Genomic DNA, 25,434 nt, shown 5'->3' with positions numbered 1-25,434 from the left:
CATCATGTCTGTACACAATAACATGCCCCTCTTGAGGATCACTGGCTGCAGATGACCACGTGACATTGCTTGGCCAATCAGTGTTGCGAGAAATTTATTCATCTTGAATTTGAAAGAAATATATATTTTATTTTACACTATAATAAGGTTTGACAAATGTGCATATAAAACTGATGGGGTTTGGTAGGTCTAACCAGGTTAAGAACTGGTCTAAATGCTGAAACAATTTCAAAGTTCAACATGCTATTGAAACTCACTAAATTGTTAATAAGTCCCAGGGCCAACGTTCCATTGGTATATTTTACAGGTTTGATGAGTGCCCCACACCCATCACGGCTGTGTTAAAATGTTTCTGATCTGGCCTAGCCACCTGGTGGTAGCATAAATATTGTTGTTGTTTACGGGACTGGCTCTTCATCTAAGACCAAATAACTTAGTGGCATCAAAACAGGAAGAGCCTTAAGACGCTGGATTTAATTCCCTATTTCTTGTAATGAGCTATTAGGAGGTATTTCATTTCTATCAGTCAAATAAACACTGATCAGTGCAAACTTTAAATGTAATGAAGCAGGAGTTGCTTAACATAACAATAGATATTTAGAAAAACACCATGCACCATTTTTACCTACACAACCTACGACTTCTTTACACAGAAATTAGTTTCCTGCATTCATGCTCAGCCATTTTCTAGGGTTTTCCTGGAGATATTGGTGTCCCTGGGCCCAATGGGCAACCAGGACCTAAGGTATGGTAACAAATTCGCTGTGTTTTGAATCGGGGCTGACATAAAAAGAAATCCATTAATTCACTGTGTTGCATTTTAGGGTTTGCAAGGAGCTAGAGGTCTTGAAGGCCCATTAGGGCCTAACGGAATACAGGTAAGATATTGTGATTAGTTTTGATAATTTCAATATTTTTTACGATATACTGGGTGACAAAAAAAACTTCTTGTGGAGAACAATAACTAAAACATTATTTTTCGTGGACAAACAAGAAGTGTGGCTCTCAAGCAAAGTGTTGATTTCCCCCTATGTCATGGCAGATAAGCTAAGTTGTCTATCAACAGAGCCACCTTCATGGCCTTATCTCCTGCATAAATCCCTCATAGTCCTAGTTCATTTTTTCTTCCTAGTGGTTACCACTCGCTTGGCGTCCTTGGAAAAGGATGTTGTTGCCGTTTTCCGAATGTTCGCCTCTTCATTCTTGATATAACGCAACACAGATTAATTTATGCTGTAATGGTGTCCTACATGGGTATACTTATTGCCTGCTATTGGCATATCCAGCGACATCACTTTTTTGGTCACTGCCATCATATCTCATTTTTTCTTTCGCTCACTGGATGCCTTAAATGGCCAGGGATGCTTAGGAGGCATGTCTAAAGCTGTTTCGAAATCCAAGCAAAGCTGGAATAAGCTCGGCGTGGTCTTCCTCCACGAGGTATGTGCACAATGCGAAACCCAATCCACACAAAAGCGGAAAAGGCAAGACGTCGTCCTTTTTTGGCCTTTTATATTATTCGGCGTGTAATTCTTCTACGCTGAAATTTCGCATCTTCGGTGGTGCTACTCTGCCATTTTACATCTCCTGTCTTCCGCTTTTTTATTTGGATACTTAATATAAAAAAAAAAAACGCAATCTGTGTTGTCAGTGTCTGGGTCGACCTATGGATTGATCCTTAGGGCTGATTGTTTTTTTTGTCTTAGGGCTGTTTAGTTAGATTGTTTTTCTATATTCATTGAGTATACTGGCGTGAGATCGGCTCTTTATTCCACCTCATGATTTTTTTCTCAAGATTCAATGTGAGAAGAAAAGAGTGTGTTAATGTTTCTGCAGATACTCGATATCAGTTGATATATTCTACTATGTTTTTGCAGGGTGAAGAAGGACCACTTGGCCCATCTGGCAATCCCGGGGCAAATGTAAGCACTCTCAGTTGCTTTAGGGTTAGGACAAATACTTTGCATGCATGCTTTTATACTGTGTTATAATTTGCACTATTTTTGTTTGGGCTTACGACAAACACTAAAATACATCTTACTATCTAAGCCAATGAAATGAGCTGTGATAAATCAGTCATGATCTGAAACATGTTTTGAATTTGACATGTGGGATTATGTGTACTGAATCAGTGTTCTCTATGTCATTTTAGGGGCGACCTGGAAGGAAAGGCCATATTGGGGAACCTGGTCCAGATGGTCTCCCAGTGAGTCTACTTTAATATTGTCATTCATTCTTTCATTCATTTTCCAAACAGCTTATCCTCACAAGGGTACCGGGTGGTGATGGAGTCTATCCCAGCTAACTATGGGCACCAGGCAGGGGACATTTTGAATAGGTGGCCAGCCAATTGCAGAGCACAAGGAGACGTACAGCCATACATGCTCACACTCATACCTAGAGGCAATTTGGAGTGCTCAATCAGCCTTCCCTGCAGATTTTTGGAATGTGGGAGGAAACCGGAGTACCTTGAGCACCGCCCCTCTTTCATATTGTGTTTATCCAATATTTTTCAATAATCTGTCATGGTAATTAGAGTAAAACTGTCTCTTTGTTTACTTACAAAAGTTACCCCAAGTTTCTTTACACCTTTCAAGGTTTACAACTAAATTCACAGAATGAACTGGTTACAGCTCTGTCGGTGATTTAATTATGTTTTTTTTCTTAAAAAATTAAAATTAGTTTTGTAAGTCATCTAGACTCCATGATGGCTGTTTTCCAACTCAGTTCAAGCACTGATTAAAATGATTTAACATTTAAAACACATTACTGCTGTGCAGTTAAAGGGTATACATTAACTTATATTGCGGCAAAACAATGGGGGTCTCTCTAGTGCTCCAAGCTCCATAGCTTGAGCGACAACTACTGATTTAAAAGGAAGAAATTCTGAGGACATGAAGAAACATTTTGCGTTGGTTTCTTGAGAAACCCATTGTTTCCATATGAAACTCATTGGGGTATCTCTTTACTATTACTAGTCACACTGAATGACCTGTAAAGTTGAGATCTAGAACTAGATATTTGCTATGATAACACTTTAAAGGTAAATAAGTCTTACCTAGATTTACAATGCATTTATGAAAAATAAGAAAGCATGGAATTGTGGTTAGTGGCTAGCACACTTGCCTCACAGTTCTGAGATTAAAGGTTCATTTCTGGCCTCTGACCTTCCTGTGTGGAGTTTGCACATTCTGCCCCTGCCTACGGGGGTTTTCAGATTCCACCCATGTCACCCAAAAACAATGCATGATAGGCATGAATGATTACCTCCTTGTTCCTTGCAATTGGCTGTTAACCAATTCAGGGCGTATTGCCGATGGCTAGCTGGGGTGAGGATAAGTTGCTCAAAACAGGAAAGAAAAAATGGAAGTAAAAGAACTCTTCTATTTACAATCAAATGTCTGTAATTGATTCTTACATTATTACATTTTCTGCAAACAAATGTACTCACTTTGTTTTTCATTATTTATTTTTAATTTATCATTAGATTTTTTTATTAACAATATGCATTTAGTATGTAAATGTAAAACTCAAAATTACTTTCTTTTTGATTAGTGTATGGGCATGAGTGTGTTATTTTTAGACTGGAAATTGTTCAACCTTTGAGCTAAAATGTTATGATGGTGGCACTTATAAGAAACATTTTAATTGCCAAAAAACGAATCAGTATTCTGCTTAACATTTCTTTCTTTCAGGGAGAGACAGGAGACATTGGAAATCTTGGAAAAATCGGAACACAAGTGAGTTTCTTTCACACAAGAAATATTCTTAACAGAATGAACTCTTACCCTGTTGAAGTTTTTCATGAGCCAGCCTACCAAGCTGAAGATCATTACTGGAGTACAAATATCAGAAGATTTAAGTGTTAACAGAAAACACTTTGAAGCTTTAAATAAATGGGGTCTCAAATGATGCTTTTACATCTGTTTATAGATAACATTGAGGTATAAAACACGAGATCTATTCATCAGACCGTTATTGGCTATTATCGGAGAAGAGGCATAGACCCTTGGCTAATTGTCCCTTAAACTGTCTCAAATAAAATTTAACTGGTCTGATGTTTTTTTATAGTGTACTTTGCTAACTTTGAGTTAGATCCAGTTTAGTCTTCACTCAAATGACCAAAAACAAAACTAGATTAACTTTTTAAAATGATGTCCACTGAAATGAAATTCATGTCAACATGAGTTCTTTCATTTTCTTGTCAATAACACACTTTTAATTTGTACATACAGTACAAGCACAGGAAACAGATTGAGAAGGTTAAGAGTGAAATACCAGCATGCACTCAAATTTGTGATAAAGTTTCATACTGAAAATCTTAAGAAAGAAAACCAATGGTAAATGATAGTCAGTGCCATATTGTACCACTTCTTGTTCTATTTAAGGGATTTGTGGTCGATTCGAGAAAGCCATTATGTCTTCAGGCTACAACCCTTCTAAAGCACTTTGCTCCTAAATCGTTGGCTGTTTGTCTTACTCACATTAACGAAAAAAATATATATAGAGAGTGCTACTTTTTTTTACTATCGGCCATTTTTGCTGAGCTGGGTAAAGGCAAATTGATGCTAAGCCGTTAGTTTACTGTGTACCACTTAACTTCAGGGCCTTGACTGCTTCCCACTCAATTTGTTTTAAGCCACTGTCTGGTCCATGTTTTAGCTTGCATTCACGCAGCCACTTAAAATAGGACCATATAAGTACATTTAGTTGTTCCAGACTAGAATGTTATTAATTTGTTTGTTGAATCAGTCTTCTTTGGCATTCAATCTCTAAGTGTACTCGAAGATAAAAACAGTGTTGTCAAAAGAATTCCTTAAAGAAATGAGTATCAACCAAGGCTCAATGGTTCTAATTGGTGAATTGGAAATTGGATCATTATGTACTGTACATATTAAGTTAATATGAACCTGCAATTTCACCCATATCTTCACCAAAATTAATCTCTCTTTTCACGAATGTTTGCAATACAGGTGTCTTGTGGAATCGTGATAACACTTAAAACAATATTCATCATGCATATTAGTTTGCCAAAGTTTACTTTTTTTTGGATGACCTTCATACATTTTTTATTTATTTTTTGCAACATTGTTCGGGTAAATATTAGGAAGCTGTAGACACGATATTAGATTGGAATCAAAGAAGATTTATCCCTCCGTAATAGAGAAAAACATTATAACAGCATTGGTCTGTGTGGTTGGTCAGCTGTGAGTCGGTGTTGATCTGTTGCAGGGCAGCAATATAGGTTTAATTTTGAGATCAGATGTTTTGATAATCTTAAATTCTTGGGTCTGTGTCCTCACTCTACGACAGTAGGACATTGAACCCCTTGCCAGTGAGCTCATTTTATCCTTACTTCAGTCTTTATTGACAAGAGTAAGTTAATGTCATGTGAAATGTGAATAATTTTGGCTGGTGAATGGCTTGGGTATTCAAAAAATTGGAGTGGATTAAGAAAAGCTCATTCCAGTAGACACTACCTCGATAAGATATGGAAAATGTATTAAAGAATGGAAAATGTCATTAATCTAACCACGATAATTATATGTAAATCCCAAATATCTGGTTTAGATTCATGTTTCTCAGGGGGACATGGCCTAAAAGCAATTGGGTTTGAAGTTCTATAATACATTTGGCCTTTTTACACGAGTGGGCGTAATTGGAAAAAACAATGTACCCTGTTCTTAAAAAACGTTCCCCCATTCACCAAATGTATAATATATATCATGACAAACGACTTACAAAATATTTGTTGTACATAGTAGAACACACATCATTTGAACTGGACACTAACAAAAAAATGATATCCGTGTGAATGAAAGTAATCCCACCAAGGCCAAAACACAGTTACCTGCAACAATTTTAGGTTAGGTACATAACGTTATGCTTGTTTTTGACTGCAGGACAACATTGTGCATATTCAAATGTTTTAAACTTTTGTAGACAAACAATTAGAACCCTTTGATTTAATTACCCCATTTCTGTACTACATCTATTCTCATCGTCTTATATTTACAAAATAGTATAAACATCATCAGTCATTATTTGGTCCTTGTCTCTTATGTTTAAATAATTGATTCATCTATTGAATCAACGTAACCTCTGTCAGATCCTGAAATTAATTTGTGTTGGTAATTTGACACTTCATGGATCATCTTGTAGCTTTATCCTTTAGTAAGCCCTCCCACCTTATTGCTAACCACGCATTGCATTGCTATGACCTCTTGCATTCCATGTCATGATTGGTTGGGAAATAAATATCGGCTGAAGAAAGATTGACTCTCAAATGGGCATAGCCAACTTTCCCTCTGTGTTTTTGACATATTTTCTTTCTCTTCAGGGTCCGGTAGGCCTTGTAGGTGTATCTGGCATGATTGGAGGTCCTGGTGAAAAGGTAAGAGAGTGTATTTCACTATCATTATGCTGTCAATCAGCATCAGTGGCCCTATAATTAGGATTATGTAAAGCAGCCATAAATGGAGGCCCCAGAAGCCTATGGACACATGCCTCAGATAAACAGTCAACACTTTTACATCTGTATAAAAAAAAAAAAAAATTCACCAGTGTGATACAATTATTGCCCTAGTCCATCCCATTATCGTTAAATTTTTAGATTAAAACCAAAAGGGTTAAGATGACCCAACAGTGAAGTCTGATGGCGGACAAAAGCGTGTGCTACTTGAAAAAATGGTTAAGGAGGTAAACAGTACCTCGATTATGTGCATCCTAATGGAAAGAGTCAGGATTTATTATGCGTATAGTAGTTGAAAAATGTAAATAAAAGCCATTCTTTACCTAACGAAGGCAAGATAGCTGTTTTCAAATTCCAGTACTATTTCAGTCAATTAAATGTGAGTATCTCAGATTTTTGTCCCTACTCCTCACACATCAACTACCCGCTGTAGTATGCGTATCTATAGGATAAAAAAGCTTTTTCGGATCCAAGGAGTGAAGTGGTCTGAGTCCCAGACAGAGAAAGAACAATATTTCGACATTGAAAATGTACTGAAACTATCAACACTGTGTGTCTTAGCTTTCTTGGCTAATTTTTACCTGTCTCGATGGTATTAGGATTAATGTGCTCTTTGCCTGGGCCATGAAAAACATAATGTTCATCTCAATAGCTGGGTCTTAATATTATTTCCTCTTTTATCAGATGTCAAAGAAATTTGCATGATTAAATTCTTTAAGCAACAATATTTTACAATAAAGTCACTTATACTACCATATTTTTCCAATTATACGTCGGATCAGCATAAAAGTACATAATGAAAAGGAAAATATATCAGTTACACTACGGTACAACTCACATTTTTGGGAGGGAAATGTTTTATTTGATCAGAAACAAACAACAAATACGTTCATGTAAAATGGAGTAAAGCAAGCTTAAAATGCATCATTGACAACAGATTTTCAGATAGCTATAGTTAAAAAAACAACAACAAGATATGCTTTCAGTGGCACCAATCACACTTTTTTTAGTGTTAGTCGCAGGTCCAGCCAAATTATGAAATAAAGTGTGACTTCTAGTCCAGAACCTTCAGGAATCTAAGTACAACTATAAAAAACACTTTGAACCAGGCGGCTGATTAGAGTCAGATGCACCTTACATTATTAAAATTATGATACATAGTTTTCTTCACCAAATTAATTTGGTCCTGTTAAAAATGATATATATCTAGCCTTATCGAAGTAAAGAAAATATGTATAATTGCTTTTTCTATATGCGCTGTATTTACTTCTTCCAATGTATTGCTTTTATCACCTTCTTTAAATACAGAAGTGCCTTGTGTGTCAGAACATGTTTCGCAGGTGCTCAATTGTCAGTTGATTCCTCTTTAAGTCAAAACCTCCCCCCCGTTAAGTCACTCGTACCAATCACACTTTGACAGCATGAAAATTCCTTTCACCTGATGAAATATTTATTTTGTATGTTAATAGCTTCTGGAGGTTTTAAAATATTACAATCCTTATTGGATACAACTTGGCTAAGTCATTATATGTCATGAAACCTCTTAAATTCACAAGGTATAAGGTTTTGCATCTCTACCGTTTAATAACGCTAAGTGTAGTGTTCACCTCACTGACAAGATTATGATCACCTGTTGATTTTAAAGCGCCTACTTGCTCTAGTGAAAACCAACCAGCTATGTCTCTTACCCTCCGAACTTCAGTTTCATAGTTCTTTAATGAGAATGCATGTGTGTTGTTGTTTTTCATTCAGTCAGGTCATAGTTTAGAAAAGCATCTGAATTTAAAAATATTTTTTTGGGTTCGTTTCCCAGGGTGACCGTGGTCCAACTGGTCCAACGGGCCCCGCAGGAGAGAAAGGGCCACAAGTGAGTACATAGTTAAATTATTAAATCAAATTTTCAGATTATACTTATTAATGTTTTCTTTTATTGTCATGTAAACAGATCTGAAAATTCTGACAATGCACTAGTTTATTATTTAATAATTTCATTATTTGATTGTCTCATTGATCGCTGCTGTGTCCATAACACTACCATTTGTTCAACTTCCAATGTTTATCTATGAGTCAAAATAACAGGTGTCCTAACAGGGTACAGGTTTTCATTCCAACCAAAGATGTTACATTTTCACCAATCTGCTGTTTTAAAAAGTATAATGAGTTGATTGCTATAAGGAATTCAGAAGAAACCTAATTGGTTAAACTGCCTCTGCTGGATCAGTTGGAACAAAAACCTGACATCACATCAATATAGTTTGAAGGTCCCTGCTCCAGGGGGTCCTGTGTCGTGCAACCTGAATAGGTTGCTGGTATTAGCAGACATTTTGGAGTGTTTAATTAACCTACCATGCATTTTTTTTGGGGACGTGGAAGTACCGAGTAACATATCGTGTGCGCACTGGTAGAACATGCAGAAACCAAACAGTTCTTTGTGGGGTTCAGATTTGGGAATACAGTCATAGAGGTTAATGTATTCCACCGCAGTTTTCGAGGTAAACTCCCTGCTTCTCCATACATATTGGCGATCCAGCTCAGTCACGCGAACACTACTCATGTTTTTCGATTGTGTCATGCTTAATATCGATTGTCATCATATGCCTTTTCTTCGCACTAACCTAGATTGTACGGGCTTGCTTTGGACTCATTGTGTTTGCCTTAATTTTGCACTAACTAGCGCAAAAACAATACAGAAAAAATGCCATGCTCCGCCCAGTGCTCATAGAGATCTTTACACAAGAAATACAGTGTGCTGAAATCATAAGCACCCTCTCGCGTCTCGGCCATCTGGCTGTCTCGTATGCTCGTATCTCAAAATTTGTCTTGTATCTCAGGGCAAAAATTTGCTCGGGTAGAGAACATGCAATCTCCACACAGTGAGGACTGACCTGGGATCAAACACTAATTTAGGACTATAATAAACTTGACTTAACTTGGCTAATGTATAGTTTACACGTGATCGGTCAAAATGAAAAGATGGGAGCTTACCTCAGATTATGCCATTTTTTTTACGGAAAACATGGATAGGGACAAGTGAAAGCAAAACCTACCCCGTGACTTTACTCGGACTACAATGAAACTGCTTGCTGTCTGTGTTTCTTTGCTGAAGGGATATCCAGGGTTGCCTGGGAGTCCTGGTGATGTCGGCATGGAAGGCGCACCTGTAAGTGCCATATCCCCATTTCCAATACTAGCATTATTACTGTACATTTGTGTATGAAGAAATTAATTCTTATTCAGGATTAGGTGTTATATATCAATTACAATTTATATACTTTGCAAAAACATCTTAATTTAAAGTATTGATTTCATGGATCACTTTTCCTGAAACCCACACTTAATTCTTAATTTGCCTTCTAATGGAGTCATTATCGTAAACTAAACAATTTTATCCCATTTCATTAATCCGTAAGGAAATAATCAAAGGTAGTTTTTAATAAACACAATTTCTTTTAACATGATCTTTCCAACCAATATTGCTCTACATTTTTCCCACAGGGTTTACAGGGGCAAACAGGGAGTCCTGGCACTGCTGGTACAAAGGGTCGTAGAGTAAGATATGAGTTTTTTTATACAGTAAATCCATTCATATTTGTTCCCTGATCCTGTTTTATTTGCAAAGAATTTTAAAAAATGTGTTTATTGTATATACAGCGCAGACCAGTCTCATGGCAAATATATATGCTTTTGATACCATCTAACGTCTTTGGACCAAGGGAAAAATTATTTGGCCACTATCTTTAATTCATTCAGTCATTTTCTGATCCGCTTTATCCTCACTTGGGTTGTGGGGGGCGCTGGATCCCATCGGCCAGCCGATGATCGCAGGGCACGAGGAGACGGACAACTATTCACACTCACACTCATACCTAGGGGCAACTAAGAGTGTCCAATCAACTACCATGCATTTTTTGTAATGTAATGAGGATAAAGCGGTTAAGAAAATGAGACAAAATAAGATGGGAGGACATGCAAACTCCTTACAGGTGTACCGAGTTGGATTTGAACCCAGGAATTCAGAACATTGAGGCCCACATGCTAACCACTCAAGCCATCTTTAATTCTACATTTTACTATTTGGCTATCCTTGTTATTTAAGAATGATAAAATATTAATTAGGGTCCATGAATAACATTTAAAGAATTGGGGACACACGGTAGAATGTTACCAAATAATAATGGAAAAAAAGAATACCTCCTGATTTTAGACAATATTGGTGATGGAACAAAACGCGGTAAAACAACCTGGGAATTTGAATGTGAAAGACAGATACAACATGTTAATCATTGGATGATACTTTATATCCACCTCAGGGGCCTCGAGGTCATGATGGTCCAGTGGGAGAAACAGGCCTTGATGGCACCAAGGTAAACATGCAAATTCGTAATATATGTCCTTAAAAGTTAACTATCCCTATAAAAAAACACAATTAAGAAAAGTTGAGAGTTTTTTTTTCTTTTTCTCTTTTTTCTCTTATGTTTTTATAGATGTTTTGTCTTCATATGGATATTTTCTGCTTTCAGGGCAAAATTGGAGACACTGGGATCAATGGAGAAACTGGCTTCATAGTAAGCAAATTCCTTGTACATGTTTATACGAAGAACAATAAAGATTTTTAACATCTTAACCATTCTTTAAAATGTGAGAAATCATCCACATAACTTACATATTGCTGTTTTATTGTGTCGTGCACTTGAAATAACTAACAAAACAAAACACATGCATGGAGTAGTGTCCCGTCAGTTTCCTCCTATTATAGTACCAAGACTGACCTGTGAGAGGCAGCCTTGTGGCAGTTGGCATGCCAATTTCCTAAAAATACAAAAAAGTCGCAGATGTGATTTTTATTTCTGTGAAAACACTGTCAATAGATGTTGATGTCAATTAAGAGATTCAGGTATTTGCTTCTGTTTGAATGACAACAGTACAAACTTGTTTCCTTCCCTTTCAAGCCACAACCAAAGTGTCTGTTTGTCGGCCAATCTCCATGTCGAGCACACACATAAGAATTACATGATCATCTTTATAGAACTGGTTAACATATATACCCGGAACGACGACAATTTTAGTATAAAGTATAAAGTGTGCAATTTATTTTGTCTGTGAAAATTGAAAAATTTACTTTCAAAAATGGCACCCACGGAACAGATTCCAAAACAGATTCATTCAAAACAGGTAAAAACTACTGAAGAAGATTGGCACACACTGTTGACCGATTCTACCCGTTTGCACTCGTTACCTTCTCTCTCTTTGTTTAATTGACACATCTATGACAGTAATAAGTGTCACCATAGCTTTTTTGATTACCTTTTATTGAATTAAAGAAAAAATAAAGTTTTAGTGAAGGACACTTTGTAGTATACACCTAAAACTATAGTTCAGTAAAGTCACTGTTCCATTTGTAACATCACAATACAAACTGCTTTCCGTTCATTATTTTAGATGATTTTTTTGCTTTTTTAAAATTTACCATTCATTAAGTAACTAAGCTGTTTTGTTATCTTTCTCGTTTCTTTTTATTATATATTAGTTGTGTGTAGACAAAAAAGAAGTCACACATATTGATTGTTCCATGTCTAATATATATGAAATGATTGGCCTTACATTCATTTTATATTTAAAGATACATGAAAAAAATCTTGAACAGATTTCATGAAAACGATGAAAATGTTGTGGAAATCTGTGTCGGTTTTGCAAGCCTTCAGTTTGACACCAAAGTTAAAAAAAATAATAATGATTGCCTTTAATTGTTTATTGTTGTACTATGGTCAAAAAGCTCATAACTTTTAAAGATTTATAGATATTGATATCCCAGAAATATGATTTGCTTATTTGCAAATATTAGCCATTGTTTATCTTAAGGTGTTTGATATCATTAGTGGAGTGATTTTTTGAGCAGTTGCAAAAACATCCAAACAATAGGATTTGCTTACATGTGTATACACAAAGATTGCTTATGTAATGATTTATTCTTTTATCCTTCATATAAATACCTAAGTTAAACAATTACTCCAGTATCATATTTAGTCAAATGCGACAAATCACTTCATATCCATGTTTGTTTCTTTGAAGGGCAAAGTTGGTGTTCCAGGAGAGAGAGGCCTTCCCGGGAAGCCTGTGAGTAATGTCACATTTTAGTATTGAAGATCATAACCCGTAGATAGGTAATTGTTACTTTGTGAGTAGGTGGTGAATCAGAACAAGTTAAAAGATGTTTTTCCATTGTAATATTTTGTTTTTGGTGTTTTTTCAAAGGGTGGGAACGGATTAATTTGTATTTAGTTATTTTCTATGAGAAAAAATATTTGAGATACGAGTAAATTGACATACACGCTCAGTCCCGGAACGCATTAAGCTTCTATCTCAAGGTATTACTGTACTTACTTGGGACAGCTACCCACAGTGCATTTGCTTCACTCAACCCAGTCAGTGGAAAGTACTGTAAATGTTTTTCAATTGAAATTGCTATGATTAATGCATCAAATTTATGAGACTAGTCTGCCAATATTAGCTTCAGTACTGTTTCAAGTTAGTGCCCTGTCTCAGCTTAGCAACACAAGGTCTAGACATTAATGAAGAACCGCTTTCATGGAATAATGCCCAATGGCGTTATTGTTCCATGTGCATCAGGCAACAATTAAAATCTCATACATATTCATTTTGTTTGTGGTTTTCTCCCTAATTGTGATGGCCGTGTGGAAAAAGAGAGGAGGTTGTTTTATCTGAGAGAACACAACAATTAATGGTTGGTATTATGCATGTCTCCAGGGTAAACCAGGTATTCCAGGAAGTAAAGGAGAGATGGGACCTCACGGTGACACTGTAAGTATGCCTCCTTCTTGCTTATTATCACCGAATTATGAAAGCCATGTGGAAACCATATTTGCAATTTATGTTGATGTGCTCCAAATAGTTAGTGCTGGTTAATGTTGCTTCCTGTGGACAATTACTAGCATTGAAAGTGCTTGAGTGGAAAACAGAAGGCATTGTTTTAGTTCCGTCTCTGTTTTCTGCGCTCCATTTCCATCACATACAAAACTTATAACATAACCCTTCCCACTTGGAGCTGTGTCGATGTTTTCTAATATTCCTGGAAGTCAGCCGTGCCCTGAGGGAAATCAAGAATGTCAAACAATCAAATATTTGTCAGGGTGTGAGGTTTCCATAGCACTAGGGGAGGTATTAGTTATGGGTCTCATCTTGCTTCTGTCGATGTTATCAGGTTCCTCTATTGCAGACGTGTAATCCTGCTTGTTTGTGTTTGTTTGAAAGACTTGTGTATTATGTCTGTTCTGCTGATATATCACAGCTTTATATTGGAAGCCAAGCAATGAGGCTACTCAATTCAAGGTATTTTACAATGTTTATTTTCTTGTAGGGACCCAGAGGACCTCCTGGAGAATTAGGACCTGATGGAGAGCAAGGCCCTGATGTAGTTTTCTTTGAATATTCTTCAACTGGTTCATAAATTATTGACATTTATTTTTCTAAATACCGGTGGTTTCAACTTCCTTAGGGTGCACCTGGTTTAGAAGGCGAACCAGGTGCCATTGGAGAGTCAGGGTTGAAGGTGGGTGTAACTTTATAATGTTATGCAACTAGAAAAACAGATTGAAATATGTTTTAATTACATTTTTCAAAAATGGATAGTATTTTGTAATAACAGCAACGTATAATAATATTTAACATGCTTGTTTGCTTTGCTTAAAGATACTGTTCGTAGCACGTAGCTGTATATATGTATTCACGCAAACAAAAGTTTAACCCCAAGGTGGCATTGTGTTTTGACTCCATAGGGTGATGCTGGGATTCAAGGAGATGGAGGAGAGGAGGGACAAGAGGGAATTAGAGTAAGTAACCTTATACTAGTTCCTCTTTTTACCATATAAATAACCTTTCCTTTCTTTTTGTTAATTTGATCAGGTTGTATATCGATTCCATGATTTTTTATCTGTCAAAGAAATGTATAAGTATTTACTAAGTAATCAAGTGCACGTGTAATTTAGTTTAAAACCAGACCAATAATTCCTCAACTATACATATTACTATTTCTGAAAATGTCTGTGTGTAGAAGTATGTATATATGTTGAACACATTTGACAAAACGGAGAAACTCATAATGACTTCTTTAACACTTTCATTGACCATAAATGTCACTGCTGAAAATCCATCACCACAACGTCCCTGTTCCTTTCTGAATTGCCAGATAAGAGCTTTTCGTGTTCTATATCACAAATGGTTCATACTATTGTTGCAAATCTGTATATCTGTGCATGGCGGTACACTATGGGGGCTCTAAAATTAGATTTTTTGTGTGTTATCTTGTACAGACGCTCCCTTACCTACAAACATTCAAGTTACGAACAACGGTACATACCAACATGTCTGCAAATTGCGTTTATGTTGACAAAGTTCCATTTTGTATTACGTGCTTTTTTCCGAGTAGTGTTTCTTTTCGCTGCTAATACCTGGCGCTGTGAGAGCTCACCCAGCATCCACCTTCCTCAGCCCAGTTCGTTGCAGTGCGTAAATTGCGTAAGTGCCTGACGTATCTCCAGTGCGCAAAGAACCTTTTTCATTTTTATCATTAAATATCTCGTGCATCCATTATTCAATATGGTTGGTGAAAAGTGAAAGGCTTCCAGGGAGGAAGGTGCAAGGAAAAGGCAACCCATTTCATTTGAAACGAAAGTGGCAATAATGAAGAAGCTTGATGTGCATGAGAAAGTGGTGAGCGTTGCACGGGGATACAATTTGAATCGTTCGACCGTCAGTACCATTTATAAACAGACAGATCGAGCAGCAAGACCCAAATATTGAACGTTGCACAAAGATTGCAAATCAATTTAATCATGCCATACAGCGCTACCGCGTTTATGATGAAAAAAGAAGAAAACTGCAATCTTCATTAGATAACTTCATTCGGCCAGTTTCTAGTAAATCTCTCTCTCTCTAATGTATATATACAGTACTGTATGCATTCTCTTCATTTTATTAAATGTTTTTTTTCAGTACAAACCAATGCTGGTTACTTATACAAGCCTTAAACATACAAATGCACTTATATAAACCTTCAATATACTTATATAGGCCTTAAACACAAATTATAATACAAAATATAGCACTGAATCAACTTACGAACAAATTCAATTTATGAACAAGCACTCGGAACGTAACTTGTTCGTAAGTAGGGGAGCGTCTAATCGGTTATAGTCTGATAACAACAGTTCATTTGGAAGACATGCTGAGATAAAAAGAAATATACACCAAGCAAGATACCCAGGATAAAAGGCTCAGGACCTTAAGGGCTAATGATAAAAATAACATTTTCTTTAGGATTATACTAGCGCACAGTTAAATGACAATAAAACAGTTGGGGGCATTTACAAATACTGCATTTTAAGATAGAAGTGTAATTCCTGTATTCTACACGTTTATTATTTTCCGATATGTAAATTTGAGAAAAAATATATTATAATCACTGTCTTTATAGGGCCCCCCTGGTCTGCCTGGTGAAGAGGGTCCGCAAGGGAATGATGGGCCTAAGGTAAAGAAGAAGAAAAAATCAAAACCTTCATAATGCAATCTCATTCCATTATACTTACTGTGTTTCAGTACTTTTTTTTTTTAGCAAAGACATTTTAAGGTTAATGACAACAACATATAAACTGCATTGTGTATGTATGTTTGTAGGATCGGGTAAGATATATTGTGTATAAAAAGTATCCACCTTACTTTCTTAATTTGAAGCATTTGGAAAATGTAAAACAATATTTTCTTTTGCTATTTTGACATTTTTCTGTCCCTCATTTCAGGGTGAACCTGGTGAGAAGGGGCCAGCAGGAGAGCCTGGGGACAAGGCGACAGAAGGAGTCCCTGGAACTCAAGGGCCACCAGGACAACCTGGGAAACAGGGCTTCCGCGTATGTATAACATTGATATAGTAGGAACTGAAAAAAGGCCGTGCTAAGGAAATAAATGTCCCTCTAAATTCTCATGAATTAATTGGTTTGGTTTATGACGACTTATTTTCCTTATACACACTAAAACTTAAAGCCACCAAATTGACATTCCTCAGTCCAAACCAAATGATACAAATGTACTCCAGCAGAGGTCACCCTTCTCTACATTTAGGTGACATAAACAAATTGGAATGCTCCTGATGGATGTCTTTTAAGGTAGACCAAATAGTGCAAAACGGAATAATAATTTTCCTTTTTGGCAACTGAAAGCCAAATCCTCAAGATATTGTGTCAGAAAATGAGATAAGTCGTTCAGAAAATAAACAAATGGATGTATTATAATTTAATCTAATAAATTATGTAATCCAAACTGCCAAATTATATTATAAACCTGCTAAGAGAATAAATACAAATCACAATATCTAGTTCCTGAATAGGGATGCAGCCAATGAGTGCACCAAAAGTGAAATGATTAATTTTTTGCAATCTTCACGATATGGATACTTCATATCCTATTGCCACAATGATGATATTTTGAAAAATAGTTTCAATCCAACAGAAGTGAATGGAATAACTGATATATTTTAGTAAAACTAATAAAATATTGAATTAAATGCCTATCTCATAAGATGTGGAGATTTGTTATTATAAATGACCAGCAAATCATATGGACTCTAATACATTAAGTTGTTCATCCTGAGTATATCATAACAGTGGAGGTTAGCATAATACAATGAGGACTGAAACAGATCGACAATCAATAAATAAGATTTTAGGATACCCTTAAAAAGTTTTTGATTACCTAAGGTTGCCACAATTAAGCACCAATACACACTTGTCAAAATGAATTTCGTAAATTTACATCCACATAGTGTCTTGACACCAAAAATAGCAGAGGGTCCCCGCAAAATATTTTTCAAAAGGATTAATTCACTGTACTCATTAATGATAAACGTTCTTTTGTGTCTGGTATTTATTTTCCATTGCAGGGGACAGAAGGAAAACTAGGGTCCCCAGGGAACAGGGGACGCAGTGGAAAGAAGGTAAAAAGAAAGAACATATTTAGACGGGGGCAAACTATTCTACCAAGGGCACCGCAGTGTTTGCAGGTTTTCATTCCAGCCCATTGAGAGGGCACCTTTTCACCAATTTAGTGTCCGGCAAGTGCAATCAGTGGATTGCAGTCAAGTGCTTCTTGTTTTCTGCAGAAATCTCATTGGATTGGATTGGATAACTTTATTCATCCCGTATTCGGGAATTTTGGTTGGAACAAAAACCTGCACCCACAGCGGCCCTCTAGGACCAGTTTGCCCATCCGGGATATAGAATCCACTGCTTTTATCTTTTTCAACATGGGGGGCCATAAAATTTGAATGTTGTGAGTTATGTGATTGAGCGGATGGATGCACAACTGCACTTTGCTCACATCCTTATCCACAGTCACATGAGTTCTTTTGGTCTCTAATCAAAACGGCACCGTCAATGGTAGCCAAAGAGTTTACTTGGAAGCTTAAAATCCCCCAACTCCAACAGACACAAAATTAATTGTTTGCATGCCATTGACAATGATGGATGTCCAATTCAATTAACCTGGCTGTGCATGTTGATTATTCAGTGCCATTGACGGCACGTAGAAAGTAAATTCGCTCCCCCCAGTCAAAGTGGATTGGACATCAAGCACCGTCATTGGAGCCACTAAGTTAACTTTTTGGGCCAAGAGTAAACTGGTCCGGCCCACATGAGATTTAGTTGACCTGAATGTTCCCCGCGAACCAAACTAAGTTTGACCCCCCTGGTGTAGGGTTTGCATGTTTTTACCTTGTAGATCACATGTGTCAAAGTGGCGGCCCGGGGGCCAAACCTGGCCCGCCGCATCATTTTGTGTGGCCCGGGAAAGTAAATCATGAGTGCCGACTTTCTGTTTTAGGATCAAATTAAAATAAAGAGTGTAGATGTGTATTAAATGTCCTGATTTTCCCCCTTTTAAATCAATAATTCTCATTTTTTTCTGTGTTTTCAGTTCAAAAATCACTTTGTAAGGTCTAAAAACGTATTTAAAAAAAGATAAAATAAACATTGTTTTAGATCCATAAAACAACTGGATATCCAGGGCTTTTAATCCAGTTCTTTTAATCCATTTAGAAAAAATATATCTAAATATTATATCTATAACGGTCTGGCCCACGTGGAATCAAGTTGACGTTAAAGCGGCCCGCCAACCAACCCGAGTCTGACACCCTTGTTGTAGATTGATGGAAGATTCCAAATGTGTGAATCCAAGTGCGTGGAAGGTTGTTTGTCTATATATGTCCTTCAATTGGCTGTGACCAGTTCAGAGTGTAATTGAACATTTTGCACAAAGTTGTCATTGTGTCTCCTTCCAGGGTGAGAAAGGTATTGCTGGTCTTGTTGGTGAACCTGGAGACCGTGGCGACCTTGGCGTACCAGGCGAAACTGCACCAAAAGGCATCAGAGGAACCAGAGGGCCTCCAGTTAGTGTTGAATTCACTTTATCTTTCCTTATTTTGAGCAGTGAAATGAAGTGATTATAGCCTGTTAAGAACATGGAACATCTGAATGATTATATAAATGAACATTAGATCCTTGCACATTTTAGCAGGTAGCATGAGCTATGATGTAGATAAATTGATCGAATACATTATGGGAATTATAACTAGAAAATGTATTGTTGGACAACATAAGAAAATACTTTATTGTTCAAATTTAGTACACTATTTTTGACCTAACGTACCTCATTTAGGTACATTTTAAGTAAATTGTCTCCAACTTTCACTGCTGGTTTATATTAATACATTTATGTAATGCTCAGAGAGTAAGAAAATAAGGGAAATTCCAGGTTGAAGGAATCCATTGTTCGCAATCCAGTTCTCCACAAAAATGGCTTCTTTTTTTATGCCTGAACCCATTTTGACCATGCTGTGATAGGTGTGGAGAAATATTTATCTGCCTATCATAAAACCACAGCATTTGTGTGGTTGAAGCCAGAGCTATATTTAGCTAAACCAGCATTTGAACAAAAAAAGAAAAAGATAGGTTAAAAAAGTATTTCTTCAAACCATTGTTTATATTCGTGATTTCTCCCCCCAAATTTTTCAAGGGTCACCCTGGCATCATGGGTATGGAGGGGCAACCAGGACTGGCAGGATACACAGTGAGTAGCTTTTTTGTGGTTTAAAAAAACACATTTGTACAATATAAAACAAAAAAAATACATAATGAATGTACATTTGACTTCTCCATAAAATTGTGTATACTATCTTTAAACGTGTCAAGCTGAGTAAAATATAGTTTTATTGTTACGACTGGTTGTACATCAATCCTTGTTTTCTTTTACAGATCTATTGAATAACAGAATGTGTTGAAAAACATGTTATTTTTAAACTATTTGATTAATATTCTAATTATTTTTTGTCTGTTAGGGCCATCCTGGTAAGCAAGGGCCAATTGGACCTACAGGGCCCAAAGGTGAAAAGGTATTATGGCCTGAACAACTTTCTTATTGTTAATTCTAAGCTTCGGATAGAAACACATTGCTCTTAACATGCTCCTGAATGGACGAATAAAAATGTAAGTGTGCAATTGTTTCATTTCAGGGTTATCCAGGCGAGGATAATAAGACCCCAGGATCACCAGGGCCCTTAGGTGAACCAGTAGGTCTTGCTTTGCTTTCAAAATAATTAATGATCACTTCACCCCCACACCCTAGTTAAACATATTTATTTACCTCAAAAGCTATAACAAACCAATGGTTTGCTGTTATTCTGTTAGAAAATATGCAACATTTTTATTGTTTTCTAAAGTAAATGCAAGTGTCTGATTTTGACTTAACATAATCAGTTGTTTCTTAACAGGGGGCACCAGGTGAGAAGGGAGATCGTGGAGAGCCAGGAGATGAAGGATATCTGGTAGAAAACTTTTATTTATTTTATTATGTTTATATTTAAATGTTTTATCATAATTTGGGTGTACTCTGCACATATATAAACATTTGCTCTTTTTCAGACATTTAGCAAAGAGTTTTATATTTATAATAATAGAACTACATACCGGTACTTAAATTAATTTTGGAAAAAACTAGTAATACATTTTGTAAAAAGTTGTATATGCAGGTAATCTATATATAGCCTAAAGTGTTACAAAAGTTTTATGTTAAGATTCAAATTTCTTAGTACACATAAATAGCAAATTCAGTCATAAATTATAGTTATTAATATTATAAGTTATTTTTACTCCTGCCATAAAGGTGTGGGAAGCACAGCCAATAATTTATCGTGAGAGTTAACGTGTGATTAACTTGTTGAATAATAATTATTATGTTTCAGGGACATATTGGTAAAACTGGATCTCGTGGGGCTGTGGGACCACCGGGCCTACCTGTAAGTCAGTAAACCTCTGTAATAAATTAGTTTGATTTGTATCAATTATTAGGATATTGTCTGGTTGAAAAAAAATATTTTTAGACCTCTTTAAAGGAGGTCTCAAAAACGTGCTGGCTTTATTCTTGTTCTTAACTAAAATTGCCATTCTTCTGTTATTGGTGGTTAAATCAAAATGAAATTTGGTAGTTATATTCTTATGATTTGTATTCGCGCTGAACCTCAAAGCAAGAAATTGTTTTTATTTTATTTTGTGTCAGAGCTGTCTATTAGATTAAATAATTGTGGATTTAAAATTGTTACTCATCCATTATTCGTAGAAGAATCAGAATAGTTTGCATCAGTCCTCGATCCCGATTTTTTTTCAATTTATTTGCCCCGGGGCTGATTAATTACATTACTTAATGGCAATTATTGTTGCCTGTAAAGTGCAAGTTAGCCAGTAGAGGGCACGCATTGTCTTTAGTAGTAAAGGCCATGCATTCTCTTCAGTTATGCTTTAAATGTGTCTGGGCTAATGAGACATTTACGGAACGGACGGTCGCATTTTATTTTGAACTTGTTTACTTAATATTACATAAAAAATAATTATTAACTATTACACTATTGTTATGGATGATGCTGATGAGTTGTATGCTTGAGCTATTATAGACTAAAATATTTCAAGTACAAGTGCCTCATTATATACATTTTTTCATGTATGGAAAAAGAAGTATGCAATTACTTTCATACTTTCATTCAGGGATCACCAGGTATGACGGGAAATCCGGGCCCTAAAGGAGAGATGGGAGCTCAGGTAAGTTTTTAAAATGTATTGTTTTGCCAAAGTTCATGGTCATCCATATTTGTGAATTAATTTTTATTTACAGTTTCTTTTTTGTTCTCCCATTACCTGTTTAATGCTTTTTTCTTCTGAAACTTCTGTTTGCTTAAATACATAACCATGCATTTTTCAAAATTTCTGTGTTTCTTTGATTCCCTGTATTCGACTGTTTGTTCAGGGCCCAGCCGGGAAGAAAGGATCAAGGGGGTTGAGTGGAACTCCAGGAGTTGAAGTGAGTATCAGGGTGGCCTTACACAATAGGAGCATACAATCGGCCGATTGTCAGGCATATTTATTTTCTAGTGTCAGGAATTAAAAAGATTTGAATTCTGCGACTCGCTTGCTGAGCTCGACGTGCCAATCACACTCAAAAATATTACATAACAAATTTTGACCACCACAGTGCGTATGAAAAATGTGGTTTCAAGAATTCTACAAACAATTATCTTGTAGTGCTACATTATTGTATGATTATTTCTTGAGAACACGCATCGTAACACCTTTATTATAAAATGAAGATCCTTCTGCCAGACTACGTAAATGTATGAGAACCACTAGAACTTAGTTGTGACTGTGATTGGGATAAATTGTGAACCCGAATTAACCCCTAGAACCAAGCAAAGTTTCTTAAGTGCATTGCAATTTAATAAGAAATAATGGAATGAGATCCAAACAAGTTTTCTAGCATAAGAAACCTTTTCAGAATGGTAGTATGACAATTATTAAACAATTATGTTTTTATTGACATTGTGTAGGGGTCAATGGGTTTACCTGGACCCAAAGGCCAAAATGGTTACCCTGGACCTGATGGTGCTTCAGGATTCACTGGCTTAGCAGGATTACCAGGAAAACAAGGACAACAGGTACTTAGAGCCATCCATACTTATTTCTCATTTTATAAACGGCCTAATCATGGGGGCATCTGCCGGAAATATCAAACTTCCCTTTCTCAGCTACTCTACCCAATTCTTCTGGGGGACCTTCAGGCATTCCCAGGTCTGCCTGTAACAATCGTGACTTAACCTTCTTAAAAACGAAGCTCATTTTGGCAGTTTGTATCCGAGATCTCATATTTTCAGTCACGATCCTTAAACAATGTCCGTAGATAAGGCTAGGAATTTTGCCTTCTTAAACACGACAGAACAATGCAAAAATTGTCTCAATGAAGTATGTGGACTAATTTGCGTGTCGATCTTACACTTCATTCTTGTTTCAATCATAAACAAGTTTCTTGGAGGTGCAGTTCTCCATTTAAAGTGCAAGAGCTGATCTGAACAGAGCATTTCACCTTTTGCCAACTGAGGACCATTGTTAGAGATTTGGTTGTAATAATATTCATACCACACTCCACAAGTTGCTGGAAATCGCTCCAGGAAGATTTAAGTTTGATGAAGCCAACAGAACTGCATTATCAGGAAAAAGCAGAGTTGCTGAGACAACCAAAACGGACCCCCTTTAATTCATTGGCTACATCTGAACATTTTGTCTATAAATGTTATGAACAAAATCGGTGACAGCCTTGGCAAATTCCTTCACTAGATCAAAGCCGACTTACTTCCAGAAACAAAACCGACCAAATGCCAGAAAACGCGGACTAAATTCTAACGCCAGTTACACAGGGACTGAACAGCCATCGGTCCAGCATACTCTTGGAACATTTCCTAAAGAACACTCCCAATGACCCAGTTAAACGCCTTCTGTAAGTCCACAAAACATGTATGTATTGTAGACTTGTAGGAAAACTTCCATGCACAGTTTGATTTCCACCATTTGGTATTGATTCATTTATTTAACATACAGTTTTACTTCAATTCTTGTACTTTTCCGCACATTTGTTGATATGAATGCACGTGGCTATTGTGGCTGCAGTATAAGCAAAGGATTCATTACAAACTTTGGATTTCTGAAAGAAAGTTAATTTTTATTGGCAGGTTTACTGTTTGACACTTCCCTTATTAGCACTCCTTCTTGAATTTGTATTTGTCTTAAATATACAATCCGTTAGGACCTTGTGGTTTTAAGTAAATAACATGGTTTGATCTAGATGGAATGCTTTGAATCATCTTTTGCGACAAAAGGTTTTCCAGTTCTTGCCCTATTACAGACTGGAGACTAATCTAGGGTTTTGTCTACCATTCACCGCTGCCAGTTAGCTGAGATAGGCTCCAGCACCCTGCAACCCTGACAAGGATGAGCGGAGTTCCAAGTAAATGAATGAAGCTTCCCAGTGCATACACTTTTTGGGTTCAACTTACAAATTCCAACAAGGTTCAGTCATGCTTATCCACTTTCATCTTGTTGATTGAGGGATAGAAGCCATATGCGAAGCGATGACCCAGTCAATCTGTTATTCTAATATCACTCACTCCACTTTGCCTGACCACACTGCTGATGGAAAAGGAAACCACTTTAGTTTGCATCGTGAGAAGCCAACTCTGTGACAGGCAACCCATAGTATGGTTAACTTTTGGAAGCCTATTGTCAAAAAATTGGACCAAAAGGGGAGTCCAGACATCAAGAGATTGGATTCAAACCATGCACATACCCCGGAGAAAACGTGTTTGGTTGTAAAGCTCTAGGTGCTATGCATTTATCCATTTGTCAGTTTTTAACAGTTTTTAGTTTGTTAAGGATTACAGTCTACTTGATCCCATCCTATCTTTCTCATGGGGAAAGGCAGATCAGCTCTGAACTGGTTAAACTCAAGACTCTCAACACTTACTTCTTGTGTAATTTCTCAGATCAGCCTGCACATTTGATTTCAGACCCTGTACTGATTTGTTAATTGGAAATTCCCCTAATTGTTGGCTGCTTTCAGGGCCAACAAGGCTTGATAGGACCGGTGGGTACTACAGGTCGTCCAGGTCCTCGTGGAAGTGTTGGACTCCCAGGATCACTTGGAGAACTTGGGCCACCTGGTCAGAAGGTGAAAATAATATCATATCTAAAAGAAAATGGGCATTAAATTTTTCTGACAATGCCACTTCTGTTATTTGTCCAGGGGGAAATTGGCCTTCCAGGAGATCGGGGATTCCCGGGCCTCAGAGGGATACAAGGGTCTGAAGGTGACCAGGGCATGAAGGGTGAGACAGGACCCAAAGGGCAACCAGTGAGTACTGGCACATAGGTTAGATTAAAGCAAAAGTCAACAACAACAAAAGTTACATGTTTTTATTCAACCTTTTAATTAAAACTGTAAATTAAATGTTAGTTTTGGGGTTGGGATTAGGGGGTGAACCTTAGTTGTGCCATTTGTCAGGCATCACATTATGAATTATTCATGGTTTGAAATTTGAAGACACTCGATTGGTGTAAATGTGATTGTTATCTGTTCTTTCTCTTTATATACAATTTGATTGACTGATTACTTGTGTAGGATGTAACTCCTACTCTCGGTTTGTATGCCACCACAGATTGGTAGCAAAGAGGACAAGTGTAAAGATAGTGGAAAACCTGAAATGCAAAAATTTGCAATGGAACACAGCTGGCCGACATGGCAAAAACTTATAATAGCTATTGTACAGATTGTGAAAAAAAACAAGGTCATTTGATTTAAGGTCCGTAAATGTAAACGGAATCCCAGGAATTCTGAACCAATGATTATCACGTATAGTTTTATCATGTATTAAGTTGTATTCATTTATGTTTTACCTCAGTGCACATTCAGAATTATTTTATGCCTTCAGATTTTTCTCCCATACACATAGTGTTAAGATTCTCCATAGACCTCAGATGGAAAACTATATCTTAGTAAGGCCAAGTTATGTAAGATCCTCAGACCTC

General features: G+C 36.7%; 1 protein-coding gene across 1 annotated transcript in view; it reads left to right on the top strand.

Annotated features, from left to right (window-relative positions):
• Nucleotides 1-25,434, top strand: part of col24a1 (collagen type XXIV alpha 1) — a 65,796-nt gene that overhangs the window by 31,695 nt on the left and 8,667 nt on the right. Inside the window, exons 20-49 of the mRNA XM_077717668.1 lie at nt 692-745; nt 825-878; nt 1,878-1,922; nt 2,153-2,206; nt 3,696-3,740; nt 6,341-6,394; nt 8,286-8,339; nt 9,579-9,632; nt 9,968-10,021; nt 10,783-10,836; nt 10,993-11,037; nt 12,542-12,586; nt 13,238-13,291; nt 13,848-13,901; nt 13,986-14,039; nt 14,266-14,319; nt 15,963-16,016; nt 16,285-16,392; nt 17,421-17,474; nt 18,816-18,923; nt 19,550-19,603; nt 19,872-19,925; nt 20,046-20,102; nt 20,304-20,357; nt 20,775-20,828; nt 21,571-21,624; nt 21,830-21,883; nt 22,407-22,514; nt 24,470-24,577; nt 24,653-24,760. Coding sequence (XP_077573794.1) covers nt 692-745; nt 825-878; nt 1,878-1,922; nt 2,153-2,206; nt 3,696-3,740; nt 6,341-6,394; nt 8,286-8,339; nt 9,579-9,632; nt 9,968-10,021; nt 10,783-10,836; nt 10,993-11,037; nt 12,542-12,586; nt 13,238-13,291; nt 13,848-13,901; nt 13,986-14,039; nt 14,266-14,319; nt 15,963-16,016; nt 16,285-16,392; nt 17,421-17,474; nt 18,816-18,923; nt 19,550-19,603; nt 19,872-19,925; nt 20,046-20,102; nt 20,304-20,357; nt 20,775-20,828; nt 21,571-21,624; nt 21,830-21,883; nt 22,407-22,514; nt 24,470-24,577; nt 24,653-24,760 — 1,857 coding nt within the window. The remainder of the gene's footprint in view (nt 1-691; nt 746-824; nt 879-1,877; nt 1,923-2,152; nt 2,207-3,695; nt 3,741-6,340; nt 6,395-8,285; nt 8,340-9,578; nt 9,633-9,967; nt 10,022-10,782; nt 10,837-10,992; nt 11,038-12,541; nt 12,587-13,237; nt 13,292-13,847; nt 13,902-13,985; nt 14,040-14,265; nt 14,320-15,962; nt 16,017-16,284; nt 16,393-17,420; nt 17,475-18,815; nt 18,924-19,549; nt 19,604-19,871; nt 19,926-20,045; nt 20,103-20,303; nt 20,358-20,774; nt 20,829-21,570; nt 21,625-21,829; nt 21,884-22,406; nt 22,515-24,469; nt 24,578-24,652; nt 24,761-25,434) is intronic.

The sequence above is a fragment of the Stigmatopora nigra genome, chromosome 5 (assembly GCF_051989575.1).
Source record: "Stigmatopora nigra isolate UIUO_SnigA chromosome 5, RoL_Snig_1.1, whole genome shotgun sequence".
Classification (NCBI taxonomy): Eukaryota; Metazoa; Chordata; class Actinopteri; order Syngnathiformes; family Syngnathidae; genus Stigmatopora; species Stigmatopora nigra.
This window is presented reverse-complemented; position numbering and strand designations above follow the sequence as displayed.